Here is a 16,075-nt window from a genome sequence, read left to right on the forward strand (position 1 = left end):
CAAAGTCATTTTCAAATGAAATTAATTTTAAATGACACTTTCAAGCATATTAAGCATTAAGTTATTTCAAGTGAAATAACTCCAGGAGTGCGTGGATAAAGTTTAGTCAAACACTAGATGATGACTCAGGATAAAAAATTAATTAGACATAGTCCCTCACTGAGAAACTTACAGACCAGGATATTACATAATATGTATAGAAACATAAAGGTATAATGTGTAAACACAATATATAGATATCGAGCAAAATTATTTAAACTTACATATATACATTAGAGTTAGAAAGTATACATTTCAACACAAAATTGGTTCCAAGTTCAAAAACTGAAGTTAATCGTTCTCCCATATTGTGTGATCAAATCACTGAGGCACACTTTGAACTTGGTACATTCCTTCTGACTCTATAAGCAAGTGATAGCCCATTTTTATTGTATACAGGCAATTTGGAGAAGAAAAATTCCTTATGACAACCATCTCTACTCCACCCAGATTTCCTTTTCTGTATATCAAATGCGTAATGGGCACAATTATTCAATTATGTCCATACCAATGAATTTTCAATATGCATTAATCATTTAGATGTTGAGTTGGTCAAAAAAGGGGGGGACCCTATATTTTTGAATGGAGAGAGTGAACTTTTCAACTGCAACACCCATTTCATGATCTATAAAAGGGTAGCCTTTGTGCCTGGCTGCCACTGCTTCCTCTCAGGTTCTGGCCACTTTCCCAGGCTGTGGATCTCTCCAGCACCATGTCACTCTTAGTGCAGTACTCTGAGTTGCCTAGGCAGCTGTCCTCCCAGAGTGGGACACCAGGCAGAGCCAGGGGCATGTCTGCCTCCAGTGTTGGAAGTGGCTATGGGGGAAGAGGCCTTGGCTTTGGAGGCAGCTATGGGGGAGGTTTTTCTGCTGCTTCTGTGTTTGGTTCTAGTTCAGGCTTTGGTGGTGGCTCTGGAAGTTCCTGCGCAGGAGTGCTGGGCACTGCTTATGGAGGAGGCCTGGGGATTGGATTTGGAGGAAGCCCAGGACGGGGCTCTCTATGTATTCTCTCTGGCAATGATGGAGGCCTTCTTTCCGGATCAGAAAAGGAAACCATGCAAAATCTTAATGACAGATTGGCTTCCTACCTAGATAAGGTTCAAGCTCTAGAAGAGGCTAATACTGAGCTAGAAAACAAAATTCATGTGTGGTATGAAACACGAGGATCTCGGACTGAAGATCCTGGGCTACAGAATGATTACAGTAAATATTATCCACTGATTGAAGACCTCAGGAATAAGGTAACAATATGGTTTTTGGAGGGGCTTTGGGAATTATGTTGATTTGTTGTTGTTGTTGTTGTTGTTTACTATTACAGTGTTTTAACAGTGATAATTTTTTCAATTCCACTATACTTGGAGAAATTTCTCATACTGAGATATTTAGTTTACTTTTACCATTTATCATAGAGGGACTCTATTTCCACTTTCTGTAGGAAATATATATTCCTTAACTTTTAAAATATTCCATCAATATATATTTTTTTAAAAATTTAATTGCCACATGGCTGGTATGGCTCAGTGGTTAAGCATCAGCATATGAACCAGGAGGTCATGGTTTGTTTGATTCCCAGTCAGGGCACATGTCTGGGTTGTGGGCTCAGTCCTCAGTGTGGGGCATGCAGGAGGCAGCCAATCAATGATTCTCTCTCATCATTGATGTTTCTATCTCTCCCTTCCTCTCCCTTTCTCTCTGGAATCAATATATGTATATACATAAAATTTAATTGCCTTAAACTCTTAATAAAATAGCATTTTAACATGACCTAAAAATTATCTGTCAAAAAATATTTGCATAGTATTGGTACTTTAGGGTGTTATCCAGTGTGTCCTCCCCTGTTTTGCCAGATCATCTCTGCCAGCACTGGAAATGCCCAGCTCATCTTACAGACCGACAATGCAAGACTGGCTGCCGACGACTTTAGAATGAAGTGAGTTGAATAAAAGATAGATTAATGGAAACTGACATGTCCCACCATCTCTTCTTGTCCCCTATTTTCCTGCCTTCATTGATAGCAAATATTTCAAACTTTCTGCAGTTCACCTGCCCCATACAATCAGTGTTCTGGTAAATTTACATTGGACATTCTAGAAAGTAACTAGATTCCAATACAACTCGCACATTACATGTCCTGAAGTATAAGTTGCTTAAACGTAGGGCTATGGATTAATTTCATGTGCTATTGACTCATGATGTGACACGATAATTCCACCGATGTCCTAAAGCTCAACCTTCCATGTATCAAAATGAATTAATAATGTTTCTGCCTGGGAGTTAAATGAAATGATCTTTTTCCTGATGACACATATACCTAAAATATTAACCATGCCCTCATTTTTATATTCTCTCCTTCCCCCTACTCTACCCTCTGGACATAAAGAAGAAATACTAATGTCCCTTTTGCTCCACAAAATTTTCACACAGAATGTTGCGGTGGTGATGATCCTGAACCTGTAAAATCCTTGTAAAAGCTACTAAAGAAGTATCAATGTTTTAAATTAAATCATGAGTAAAAGTTAAGCAAAAAAAAAAAAAAGAAAAGACTAGTTATTATTTTATTTTCAACTGCTTTTAGGATTCTGTCTGAAACTCCTAGAGAGGTGCTGCTACTGTTCATAGCCAGGGCAGCCGGCCAAGGGGGAAATTGTTCCCTGGGATGCAGTGCTATTGGGGTTCGTTGCTGAGAGAAAAGCATCACCTCATAATTTTTTCAATTCTCTCCAACTGAGCATTAAACTATTATAAAAAGGGGACAGAACAGTTATTAAAGCGAAAACAGCATCATACATGGTAATTCTGCCATTTTAAAATAGTCGCACAGATTTATGCACAAAATAGCTCTGAAGGATGGGTGTGTTGATTCCCTAAACTGTTTTGCACTTGGTTTTCAGGTATGAGAATGAGCTTGCCCTGCACCAGAGCGTGGAGGCCGACATCAATGGCCTGCGCCGGGTGCTGGACGAGCTGACCCTGTCCAGAGCCGACCTGGAGATGCAGATCGAGAGCCTAGTGGGAGAGCAAGCCTACCTGAGGAAGAACCACGAGGAGGTCAGCCACAAAGGGCTGCTTTAGTTTCAAATTTACAAATCTGGAGTTAGATCAGATATGGAGAACACATATTCCCCTGTTAAAATGGCCATTTTAATTTCGTGTGTGTGTGTGTGTGTGTGTGTGTGTTATGTGCCAGCTGCTGGTGGTGGTATTGATAGTAGTTCCTGTTAAAGTTTATCCGATAAAAGGCACTTTCTGATTTGGTCATTTTCATCATTAGGTAAGGACAGTAAGAATTTTAATTATCCTGACCTAGTGATTTTTTTTACAGTTAAAAAACAAATTCTATCAGTAATACATAATGTTATGTATGTCGAGAAAGTGGCATTACCCTGTGTAATACACACACAGAACTCTGTGCCACAATGCCTATCAGAACCTGGTAGGCAGCATGGGCCTTAGTCATGACTCTAGCAATAGGCTTCTAAGGAGGTTTCTACTGGAAATCAATGACTGTGATAGAAACGGTGTGAAGCCGAGGTACCATCCGCTGCTCTCAGTTTGGCAGCTGTAGCTGAAACCCCAAATGTGCTGTTTCCGGCAGGCCTTCCCTTCTTAGTAGGGCCCTGGTCCCCAAGAAGCAGGGCCAACTCATTCGTTAGGGATGGCAGGCACAGCACCTGGAGCCCATGGTCATTTCAGGGGCCCAGGAAAATGTCTTCAGTTCTTTTAAAATCAAGAGAAATATTAGTTTTGGGGTTAAAATGTTTTAATATATTGTATTAATATGTGTGACTTAAACTAACTCAGTCATAAAATGCAATGTGTAATATTTGCTATAGAAGAAGAGGCCACAAAATCATAATGGGCCCCCTGCACTCCTCTCTCACTTGCTGCCCCCAGGAGCTCCAAAGCTTCCAGTCTGACGGCCCCGCCCAGGTCAGTGTAGAAATGAATGCTGCCCCAGGAGTGGACCTCACCGGGCTCCTCAACAACATGAGGGCACAGTATGAAGCGATCGCTGAGCAGCACCGTAAGGACGCGGAAGCCTGGTTCATTGAAAAGGTACCACTAACGAAAACAAAAGGCCTTGTTTGAGACATTAGCAGAAAAGCACTCACTCATGTCCTCTGGCTCCTCTTCTCTGTGGCAGAGCGGGGAGCTCAAGAAGGAGATCAGCACCAACACTGAGCGGCTCCAGTCCAGCAAGAGCGAGATCACTGACTTGAGACGCGTCTTTCAAAACCTGGAGATGGAGCTCCAGTCCCACCTCGCCATGGTAGGGCCCACGCAGAGACGCAGCAGTGTTTCGACTTCCAAAGAAAATGTTGCATCCAACTTACGTTAGGCCATTGGCCTGCCTTGTTCATCCAGCCCCCTCCATTGTTATGTCTGTGCCATTTCTCTCCCTCATGCAGAAGACGTCTCTGGAGGACTCCTTGGCCCGAACCGAGGGGGACTACTGCGGCCAGCTGTCCCAGGTGCAACAGCTCATCCGCAGCCTGGAGGAGCAACTGCTCCAGGTGCGCAGGGACACAGAGTGCCAGGACGCCAGCCACCAGCGACTGCTGAACGTCAAGGCCAGCCTGGAGCTGGAGATCGAGACCTACCGTGACCTGCTGGATGGCGAAGCCCAAGGGTGAATAGATAACTGAGGTTGAAATAATCTCAGTGGCTGACCAACCCCCCAATGGGGCTTAGCGGGGAGGGGCAGTGGAAGAAAGGGTTTTTTAGTTGACAAAAAATAACAAATCTAGTAAAAACAAGTCTTGGGTTTATTAAGCACTCTATACTTTGCAAAGTGTTGTCACCCATTGTCTTACTTGATAATAATTCATAAAATGCTGGGATGAACAATGGCACCAGAGACAGAGGCATACTGCAAAGGAGCCCTAGAAAATCACCCACTTGAGTTCTAATACCAGTCTCCAGGTACTAAGAATGATACTTCAAATAATAGCCATCTGAACCACCTCAGACCTACTGTAGCAACCTTTCTTAAAGTAATAGGAACATGACCCACTGGGAAGAACTCAGGGCTATAAATCAGAAAAACCAACTCTGAGACCAGATCCTCCATTAATGGCCACTTTGCTTCACCTTGAGATCCAGATTTTGGCAGGGTTTGAAAAGGTGCACTGTACAGACTGATTACTCTCAGGGTGAGTCATTCAATCACTCTTTTATTTTTTTCAGTTATAATACTAGGACATTGCTTTTTTTTGCCAACTGAGGTCTTTAATTTAAATTTTATTTTTCAGTTACTGGTTACATTCAATATTATTTTGTATTGGTTTCAGGTGTGCAGCATAGTAGTTAGACAATCATACTTTACAAAGCATTTCCCCTAATATTTCCAGTACCCACCTGGCACCATACATGGTTATTATAATATTATCATTCAATTATTCTTGATCAAGAAATCTGGAACCCCTTCCTTATTTGTCTATAGTTTTAGGTACATTTCCAATTTTTAGTCCAAATAGAAAACTCCTTATTTCTCCTCATTCCAGAAAGTATGATGTGATATCATTTCCCTCATTTTCTCTACAGTGATGGTGTGGATGAAACTTCATCTGTGACTGACTCCAAATCTCAAGCACAGTCCACTGATTCTGCTAAAGGTATGCAGATTCCCTAAGAATCCCTTAGAATAAGTCACAGTCGTATTTGTTAATGACTAAAACTATAAGATATCATTAAAAACTGCAGCATTATTAATAATTTAAAGTATATTTATATACTGAGCCAAGGAAAAACCATTTATGCATCCCTGCAGAAAAATGAGTAGTCTGTAATGTGTTAAAATGTCTTGTAAGTCCAGGAAGAAAAAATTCTACTCTGCAAAGAAGTATATGAGCACCATAACTATACTTAAATGCTTAAACATATTTTCATTTGTGCATAGGACAACACTGAACGCATTTCCTTTTCATTGAATAAAATACATTTTTTAGAATGTGAAAATCACCTTTGAAAGTTTAAATTTGATGGGTCTTATCAGTCAATATCTAATATAGAAGGTTAGGTTAAATAACAACCAATTTTAGGTGCATATTTGAAACACTAACTTTTGCCCCCTTTGTTCCCTCTTTATCTTTAGACCCTCCCAAACCCCAAAAAATCAATACAGTTATCCAGACCGTGGTGAACGAGGAGATGGTCTCATCTCAAGTTCAGGAATTTGAAGCACTAATATAACATTTCACAAGATCTGCCCCATGATTGCTTCCTTGGGCATAAGAAATTTACAAGAAGAAATTATTCCTTTCAGAGTAAGATGCTATATTAGGTCAAGCTCTATTTTTGTTTCATTTTCTTTAGATTCCTATTCACGTTGAGTCCTTTCTGCTCTGCCGAAACAATACTCAACTATGAGTCATTGTGGCCATGTTGGTGTTCATAACAAACCAAAATTGCCTTATCAATTTCTGGACCTGGAGTAGTCTTTTAATAAACTTTCTTCTAGTGACCTGGAACATGTTCTTAATCATAGGGCTTTGATCAAGTAGTACTGTCTTAATAAAATTAATTTTAAAAGATTAATGGTAATAGTGTGAAATCTGTATCTTCTTGATTCCAGTAATAATGTCAAGGGCATAGAGGTTTGTGAAATATTAATAAGAAAAGTAGATAAACAGTGGGATAAACATGTCAAGGTTTGAGATTAAGTTAAGAGGTTCCTTTTTGAAGTCCTTTCCTTTATACATTATCCCATCAAGTTCACAGCAAAATTCTATTGTCCACTCTAGGGCATTAACAGTTGTCCTGTTAATTTTCTAGAACCTTCTTTCATTCAATCAAGAAACACTTACTGAACCCTTACAGCAGGGGTCCTCAAACTACAGCCCGCAGGCCACATGCAAATACAAATATTGTATCTGTTCCCGTTTTGTTTTTTTACTTCAAAATAAGGTATGTGCAATGTGCATAGGAATTTGTTCATAGGTTTTTTTTAAACTATAGTCCGGCCCTCCAACGGTCTGAGGGACAATGAACTGGCCCCCTGTTTAAAAAGTTTGAGGACCCCTGCCTTACAGTGTGCCAGACTAGAGGCTCTTCCAGGAGTGGCGATACAATGAGATAGGGCAAACAGAAGTTCAAAGGACACATGGAGGAGAAAGTGGACAATATGTCAGGGGACAGCTAAATGTTTCATCTAGAACTCAACCAGGCAGAGGGAGGAGAATGGGAACAGAGGACACACGTTGTTCACAAAGGTGTGAACAAACATTGCTGCCGTGTCCTTTCTCCTATCTGATACCAGTGACACCAAGGCTGGAGCTTCTATTGGGCTGGGTCAGACACATAAGTTAATCACAGATGTCATGTGCTGGGTAGGAGCAGAAGGCAGCCAAAGTCTAAGCTTGAGTAGACGGTGGTTCAATCTGGGTGGACAGATTCAAAACCAGAAAAAACAAGATCAGGATTTAATGATTCAGAACCCGGGCTCTGAAGCCAGACTGGGTTCAAATTCTGGCTCTTGCTACACAGCAGCTAGTTAACAATCCCTGTGTGCCTCGAGTTCCTGATCTTTAAAGTGGGGTGGGAAAGATTAAATAAGATAACATACAAATAAGATAAGATACATAAAACACTAGGAACAGATCCTGGTGCCTAGCAAGTACTCAATATTTGCGTCCTGTTATTATTTGCTGTACAGAACCAAAATGGTATGGAGAACGCAGGGAACTGATGAGTGAGGAGTGTGAAAGGGAGCAGAAGGGAGAGGGTGGGTCATGCAAGCCTGGAGGAATTCCAGTGCTGAGTGCAAAAGCCCATGGAAAGTTATCATGACATTTTAAGATGACCTGCTTCAGCATGCAGCTTTCTGAAGTCACACTTGCTTTTAATATTTGCTAGTGTTTTTGGGTACTCCATTCATCTCGTTTGGTTACACATAGCAATTCAACTCTCTGCCTAGCCCTCGCCTTCCAGAATGTGTCCTAGGACAACCATACTTTTCAGACCCAAAGAGATTATTAAGGTCTTTTCCTGAACAAGGTCCATAGCCCACAAATAACAAATAATGTCATTTTTCTAGTACTCAGAGTGGCTGCAGATAGTTTTGCATAACATCTGTTTTCCTTACAATTACATCTGAATTGTGTGAGATTCAAAGGAAAAAGGGATTTCGCACAAGTATTAATCTGGTGGTTATTTCTTAGCTATTAACTTAGTTTCTCAACATTCCTTTCCATTGGAAGTATTTTCTTCACTGGGTTCCCAGAGACATCATCTCATTGGAAGCTTTTTCTCAGACTCTTCTTTGTGACCTCTGAATGTTGGCCCAATCCTCTTGTCTCCTCTCTCGACACTCTCTCCCTTGGTAACCTCATCTACTGTCATGGCTTTAAAGTAATGATCAATGGATGAATGTTAGCTGGACATATTGTGATCATTTCATATTATATAAAAATATAGAATCATTATGTTGTAATTAATATAATGTCGTATATCAATTACACCTCAACTAAAAATAAAGAAAGAAAGTGGCCCTAACCGGTTTGGCTCAGTGGATAGAATGTCGGCCTGCGGACTGAAGGGTCCCAGGTTCGATTCTGGTCAAGGGCATGTACGTTGGTTGCGGGCACATCCCCAGTAGGAGGTGGGCAAGAGGCAGCTGATCGATGTTTCTCTCTCACCGATGTTTCTAACTCTCTATCCCTCTCCCTTCCTCTCTGTAAAAAATCAATAAAATATATTTTCTAAAAAAGAAAGTGACCATGTGTGCATTGATTAGTTCTTGTGGTAGCTTCCAAGATGGTCCCAATGATCCTCACCTCTTGGTACTCATGCCCCTGTGTACAGTCCCCTCCCACAATGAACAGCGTAGACTTACTGAACAAGTGACAATGTGTGACCTTCAACATTAGGTCACAAAAGCATTTCAGTTCTGGCTTGGTCATTAGATTGGTCACTCTGGGAGCAATCAGTTGCCCTTACGTTTATTCTATGGGGGAGGAGGACTATCCCAAAAAAAAGTCAGGGATTTCACAAAGTTCCCCAACCAAAATCACTGTCTTATTCTGATAATATCTCGGTGAAAATATTCTACAGTCTTCGGTTGGCAAAGGAGGCATCATATTTCTTATTACAGGCATTTTGCCCTACTCTCACTGCCGAGAAATATAATTAGCACAGCATCCTTTTTATGAGATTCCAGCCCTCATTCACAGGACCACAAGCCCTATTTCAATACAGACATGAAATATCCTTTTGGACTTAGTCATTAATGCACTGCATAAGTGAGGGGTCTGTCTTTAAAGAAAGAAATTCATAAAGAGAGAAAAAAACTACAGGATCAGACAATAAAAGACAAACATTACTTACGATTATTTTAAAATCTGAAACTTTACTAATATAAATTTTATGCGTGTGTTGTGTACAGGCTAGGAAAAAAAGTCTGGAAAATACTGTTTCTACTAACCTATTATAATGGTTATCCTTTGGGGATTAGCAGTTTGAAGAATACAGGGTGTGTGACCAAAAAAAATGTATACACACTTTAACAGCTGACAGCTCAATTTTGGAAATGAAATGTATTTTAATAAACACTGCATTTATAATTATTCAAAGTGTGCATACATTTTGGGGGAACACCCTGTATTTTGTATTTTCTATTGAACGTTTTGTAAATGCTTAACAAACCACATGTATAACTTTGATAATTGGGGAGGGGATGAATTTTAGCTATCCAGAACAAATGAGTTTGCAAGTAGGTCACAATCTACAAACCAACCATCCATCGCCAAAGCAATCACTTTTTTGGGTTTTGCAAGAGTGCCACCTACTGGAATTTTAGGAAATAAACTTTTTAAAAACTGCCTCATTCACTGCTGGTGGGAATGTAAACTAGTACAGTCACTATGGAAAACAGCATGAAGGTTCCCCAAAAAATTAAGAATAGAGTTATCATATGACCCAGCAACCCCTCTTCCGGATATCTACCTGAAAATTTTGAAAACATTTATTTGCAGGGATATATGCACCCCTATGTTCACTGCAGCATTTTTCACCGTGACCAAGATGTGCCTGGGGTTGCAGGCTAAATCCCCAGTAGGGGTCATGCAGGAGGCAGCTGATCAATGATTCTCTCTCATCATTCATGTTTCTCTCTCTCTTTCTCTCTGAAATCAATAAAAAATTTAAAAAATTTTTTTAAAAAGCTATGGCTGCAAGCCTGGCTGCTGTGGCTCAGTGGTTGAGTGTTGACCTATGAACCAGGAGGTCATGGTTCGATTCCCAATCCAGGCACATGCCAGGGTTGCAGGCTCGATCCTCAGTGTGGGGCATGCTGGAGGCGGCCAATCAATGATTCTCTCTCATCTAAATCTCTTTCCCTCTCCCTTCCTCTCTGAAATCAACAAAAAATATTTTTTTAAAAAGCTAAGGCTGAGAGGAGAACCAAGATGGCGGCATAGGTTAACGCCGGAGTTTGCTGCTTTGAACAACTACTTCAAAAGTGAAACCAAAAAACGGAAGGGACATCACCCAGAACCACAGGAACGCTGGCTGAGTGGAAGTCCTACAACTAGGAGGAAAGAGAAACGCATACGGACACTCAGAGGAGGCGCAGTGCTGAAGTCAAATTCTGAGGTGCGGAGTGCGCGGAGCGGGCTGGCGGCGGAGGGCGCGGTTGGCGTTTTCAATCGGGAGGGAGTCCCAGACTCTGAGCTCCAGATCCGGGCGAGTCTTTGGGGACCCAGACTCAAACGTGAGAAGCGGGACTGTCTGGCTTCGGTCAGAGCGAGTGCAGCTTTCTCTCCGAGCTTTGCAGGGGGTGCTGGGACTCAGAGAGGCAGAGCCCCTGGGGACAGGACTGAGAGCCACCATAACTGCTCTCTCTGGCCCACCCTGTTGATCCTGTGCGACCCGCCCCGCCCAAGCCCTGCACACAGGCATTTGCCGGATAGCCTCAGGCAAACGCCAGATTAGCACCTCCCTAGAGGACAGAAGTTCTCTCACTGCTGATACAGCTGATTCTCATAGCCACTTGGCCTGGAGGTCAAACCCTCCCTGGAATTAGCTACAACAATCAAGATTTAACTATAAGACTTCAAACAAAGACCACTAGGGGGTGCACCAAGGAAGCATAACAAAATGCGGAGACAAAGAAACAGGACAAAATTGTCAATGGAAGATATAGAGTTCAGAACCACACTTTTAAGGTCTCTCAAGAACTGTTTAGAAGCCGCCGATAAACTTAATGAGATCTACAAGAAAACTAATAAGACCCTCGATCTTATATTGGGGAACCAACTAGAAATTAAGCATACACGGACTGAAATAACGAATATTATACAGACTCCCGACAGCAGACCAAAGGAGCGCAAGAATCAAGTCAATGATTTGAAATGCAAGGAAGTAAAAAACACCCAACTGGAAAAGCGAAATGAAAAAAGAATCCAAAAATGCGAGGATAGTGTAAGGAGCCTCTGGGACAGCTTCAAGCGTACCAACATCAGAATTATAGGGGTGCCAGAAGATGAGAGAGAGCAAGATATTGAAAACCTATTTGAAGAAATAATGACAGAAAACTTCCCCCACCTGGTGAAAGAAATGGACTTACAGGTCCAAGAAGCGCGGAGAACCCCAAACAAAAGGAATCCAAAGAGGACCACACCAAGACACATCATAATTAAAATGCCAAGAGCAAAAGATAAAGAGAGAATCTTAAAAACAGCAAGAGAAAGAAACTCAGTTACCTACAAGGGAATACCCATACGACTGTCAGCTGATTTCTCAACAGAAACTTTGCAGGCCAGAAGGGAGTGGCAAGAAATATTCAAAGTGATGAATACCAAGAACCTACAACCAAGATTACTTTATCCAGCAAAGCTATCATTCAGAATTGAAGGTCAGATAAAGAGCTTCACAGATAAGGAAAAGCTAAAGGAGTTCATCACCACCAAACCAGGATTATATGAAATGCTGAAAGGTATCCTTTAAGAAGAGGAAGAGGAAGATAAAGGTAAAGATACAAATTATGAACAACAAATATGCATCTATCAACAAGTGAATCTAAGAATCAAGTGAATAAATAATCTGATGAACAGAATGAACTGTTGATTATAATAGAATCAGGGACATAGAAAGGGAATGGACTGACTATTCCTGGGGGGGAAAGGGGTGTGGGAGATGGGGGAAGAGACTGTACAAAAATCGTGCACCTATGGATGAGGACAGTGGGTGGGGCGGGAACTGGGAGGAGGGGAGTTATGGGGGGAAAAAAAAGAGGAACAAATGTAATAATCTGAACAATAAAGATTTAATTTAAAAAAAAAAATAAAAATAAAAAAAATAAAAAAATAAATAAATAAAAAGCTAAGGCTGCAACATTTTTATAAAAGGATTTATGATGACCAGAATTCACAGTTGAAAAATAATCAAGAGAATAGATAAATTATGGTAAATCCACACATAGAATTATACAACATACCGATAAAAAAGGATGGAACTACTAACGCAAAAACACATGGATTAATTTCAAGACCATTTTGCTGAACAATGGAAGCCAGACTCACAATAATATACACTGTATGATTCAATTTATATGAAATGCTGGGGGGGGATCTAATCTGTAGTGACAGAAAGCAGATTGGTGGAGAAGTAGGGATTAACTGGTTAACTGGGAAGAGTCACAGGAGAAACTTTAGAACTGATAAAAATGTTCTGTATCTTGATTATGGTAATGATTACATGGGTATATCCATTTGTCAAAATTCTTCGAACTGTACACTTAAGACAGATATATTTATTATATGTAAACCATACATCATAAAGTTAAATTTAAAAGGATAATAATAACTCAATAGTCTTTCTTCAAGGTGATGCTGCATTGAAAGCACAAAAGGGCCAGGTAGGATAATCAACCGTGTGCTAGGATGGGCTTGCACCTGCTCTTCAGTGATAACTGACAGATATTCAGGAATTTTTTCAATCTGGCTATTAAGCCATTGGTAGCTTGGCATTGGCCGTGATGGGAATATTTACACTATGGAACTTGGGCTCTACATACATATTTCCCCGGAGAACGGGTTCACACCAGCACACCACTGAGCACAGCACTTAACACAGATACAGAGGCTGATTGCCTTGGTTTGGGATCCAGCTCTTCTACTTTCTAGTGGTTTTATTTACCCCTCTGTTCTTCAGTTCAAATTAAATTGACTGTGAATTTTAGCTGCTGAGAAAAATCGTGGAAACAGCCCTTAGGTGCAGACCTTTGCATAAATCATACTAATAGAACAGTCCACAGAGAGTTAGTAAGATCTAATAGATAGAAACTAGATGGTATTTCAGGCTTTGCTCAGTGAGTCATCATGTTACTCATAACAAGTTACTCAACTTGAAATGATTCATCTTTTACAAAAGACAATAATATGTCTAATCACATTAGCTCCACATTTTAGGATCCTCATTAAAAACACCATAAACACAGGGCACTATGAACCTGTCTGGTCCAAATATGTTCATCAGAGTTATCAGCTTGGAGCCCACCTCCTACAGTTATACAGACATGCAGTTTCTGCTGAGAAAAGTATGTCCATTTTAAAAAATTTATTTGCAAATACCATGGGATTTTTTTAATCACTTAAGGCTGCAACTCACATTTCCAGTGGATAGAACTGCAATTCAACTTTTTTTAACCAGCTGAAGTATACCTTTTTTTAACAATGTGTTTGGTGTATTGATGTACACATGTGGGGCATCACATATTCATTTATTTGTGCATTGATTCATTCAATAAATAATTATTTATAGCACCAACTATATATGTAAGCCTTTACATCGTCTATTGGAATAACCTCAGTTTTTATGAACTAAAGATAAATACATGATAAAACTTCATACATTTTTCTTGCCTTGGTGCAGATGAAATCAGGTAAGTCATGATCATTTTTAATTGGCAAAAATGTCATGGCCCCAACTACAGTATATGCTGAGTATTTTAACAAAGGTGTGAGGAGGCTCCCTTTGGAAGATATGACACCTCCTCATTCATTTTTATGAGTTTTAGAAGTTTTATAAAGGAGTAACCCATACTGCTAAAAAGATATTTACTTACAGGGCATATGTTTAAATTATGATACCCTTAAATATTTAATTATATTTTATACTATATTTCTCATGATATAAAAGTACCTTCAAGGTACTTTTAAGATGTTTTCACTGGACACATATTTTAAACAACTTTATGTGCTAATTCTGGATGGTAGAGTAATTTTAATGTTAAATTTCTCTAACTTATCTAAAAAGTAACTGAGTAGGCTAATAAATAATAAGATAAATTTTCATCATTGTTTTTTTAAAAAACAACAATACAATTCATGTCTAATCAAGAGATAATCCTGGAACAAACACTGCACAATTGGATCCAGGCCACTAGGAATTCATTTCTCGGTGGTGTTATAGATAAAGTAGAATAAAGCCTAGTTTCCCTGTCTCATTAATTGGAGGCTGGGAGTAAGGAAAAGCCCTCAGGGGATGATGTGAAGGTGGGAGAATTTGACTCAATCCCCACTGAGTCTTCAGTGGAAGATCTCCCTCACTATGTGACTCTGGGAGGTGTTCTTACAGCTTGTAGAGTTGGAAGGAAGGAGCAAGGAGAAGTGAATGCTAACCAGTGGGAAGATGAGAATCACTTTAGGGGAAGGTAGGTTTCAGCAGGGAGGAGAACCTAATGAACATTTTAGTCATTATCATCATCACTATCTGTCTAGACCAGCTGTGGGCAAACTATGGCCCGCGGGAGTGGGCCGTAGTTTGCCCACGGCTGGTCTAGCAGAATGTAAGCATGCTAAATAAATACACCTTGGTCAAAGTGATGTTTAAAAACATCACATTCAGTTTACGCATTGTCGAGAAGATTGAAAAATTCAGAGAAAAGGATTGACTGAAATCCAATGAAAATTATGAGTCGATCACATAATTTGGCACAGTTTAAAATACAAGCATATGTTGAATGAATTTTTCATTTTGGCACTGATTATGCAGTCACATAGGTATGACTCTAGTTTATAGTTACTCAAAAATCTAAAATCTGGAAATAATAACACAGTGTATTTTAATACTATATTACAGCAAGTGAGGATATAGGAAAACAGAACCAGTAATATTACAAAGTGCCCACTGATCAATCTTTAAGGAAAGTCCTACTCAGCAATAGTGTAACAGCAACATCTGACATTTGAATAACCCAGAAGAAAAATATGTATTGTCAGGGAAAGTTTGCTTACAGGGAAATACAATTCCAATGTGAATTATTAGATTTTGCAATAGTTCATGTTGTAATACAGAAATGTGACTTTAATTGAAGGAGGAAGATAATTATAGTTTAGAAGCCAACTAGTTAATCAACACCACGATCAGAAATGTCTAAGTGACAAGCCTTGGTCCCACACCCAGGATAAAAGGGTGAACCCAAAAAGTAAGTAAAACAAGTTTCCATTAAAATGTGTTCAAGACACCTGAGCTGTCTGAAACCAAGCCCTGAAACCAAGGGAGGAGGGGAATTTTATGTAACTAATAATTACTAAATTTAAATATATAATTTATATACATTTAACAGGAAAACAAGAAATTCTGGGCTATATTACATCTCTGGAAGTCATATTATGCTGAAAATTGATGCAATGGAATAAAACACAGTTAACATGCATTCCTCAAAAAATATATTCCTTGAACTAATAGTAAAGACAATGAAAAAGAAGTGAGGTCAATCCTACAGATTTATAAGCAATCCAAGTAATGACAACGTAGATGATAAATGGAAGTAAATAACCATGTCATCTAAGGAACAAATGAACGAACTGGTGACCCCTTTGCTATGAAAACAAAAGATTTATGAGGGTAGAGTAACCCTCTTCAAATATCCAAAAACCTCTAAGTTCTATGTGGCAGAATGCAAGCTATATTCTGTGTGGCAGGTTTCAGTTCAATACCAACTTTTTAGTAATTAGAGCAGCTCAAAAACAGAAACACCCAGAAAGACAATGGGCTTCCCTTCACTGGAAATATTCAAGTAGATACCGGAGATATTT

The 16,075-nt window shown here is 39.7% G+C and overlaps 1 protein-coding gene across 1 annotated transcript; it reads left to right on the plus strand.

Annotated features, from left to right (window-relative positions):
- The first annotated feature begins 739 nt into the window (after positions 1-739).
- On the plus strand, positions 740-6,633 carry KRT12 (keratin 12). Its single transcript, XM_036340568.1, has 8 exons — positions 740-1,279; positions 1,886-1,968; positions 2,930-3,086; positions 3,933-4,094; positions 4,183-4,308; positions 4,448-4,668; positions 5,583-5,653; positions 6,133-6,633. The coding sequence occupies exons 1-8, from the start codon at positions 752-754 to the stop codon at positions 6,228-6,230; spliced, it is 1,446 nt and encodes a 481-aa protein (XP_036196461.1). The 5' UTR covers positions 740-751; the 3' UTR covers positions 6,231-6,633.
- Positions 6,634-16,075: the final 9,442 nt, after the last annotated feature.

Source organism: Myotis myotis, unplaced genomic scaffold (assembly GCF_014108235.1).
Source record: "Myotis myotis isolate mMyoMyo1 unplaced genomic scaffold, mMyoMyo1.p scaffold_m19_p_17, whole genome shotgun sequence".
NCBI classification, from domain to species: domain Eukaryota; kingdom Metazoa; phylum Chordata; class Mammalia; order Chiroptera; family Vespertilionidae; genus Myotis; species Myotis myotis.

Bases quoted from the DNA above. Each gene is read 5' to 3' on its own strand.
- KRT12 (XM_036340568.1), top strand. From the start codon at position 752: ATGTCACTCTTAGTGCAGTACTCTGAGTTGCCTAGGCAGCTGTCCTCC. The intron at 1,280-1,885 runs GTAACAATATGG...CTGTTTTGCCAG, and splicing joins TTGAAGACCTCAGGAATAAG to ATCATCTCTGCCAGCACTGG. The intron at 4,309-4,447 runs GTAGGGCCCACG...TCCCTCATGCAG, and splicing joins TCCAGTCCCACCTCGCCATG to AAGACGTCTCTGGAGGACTC.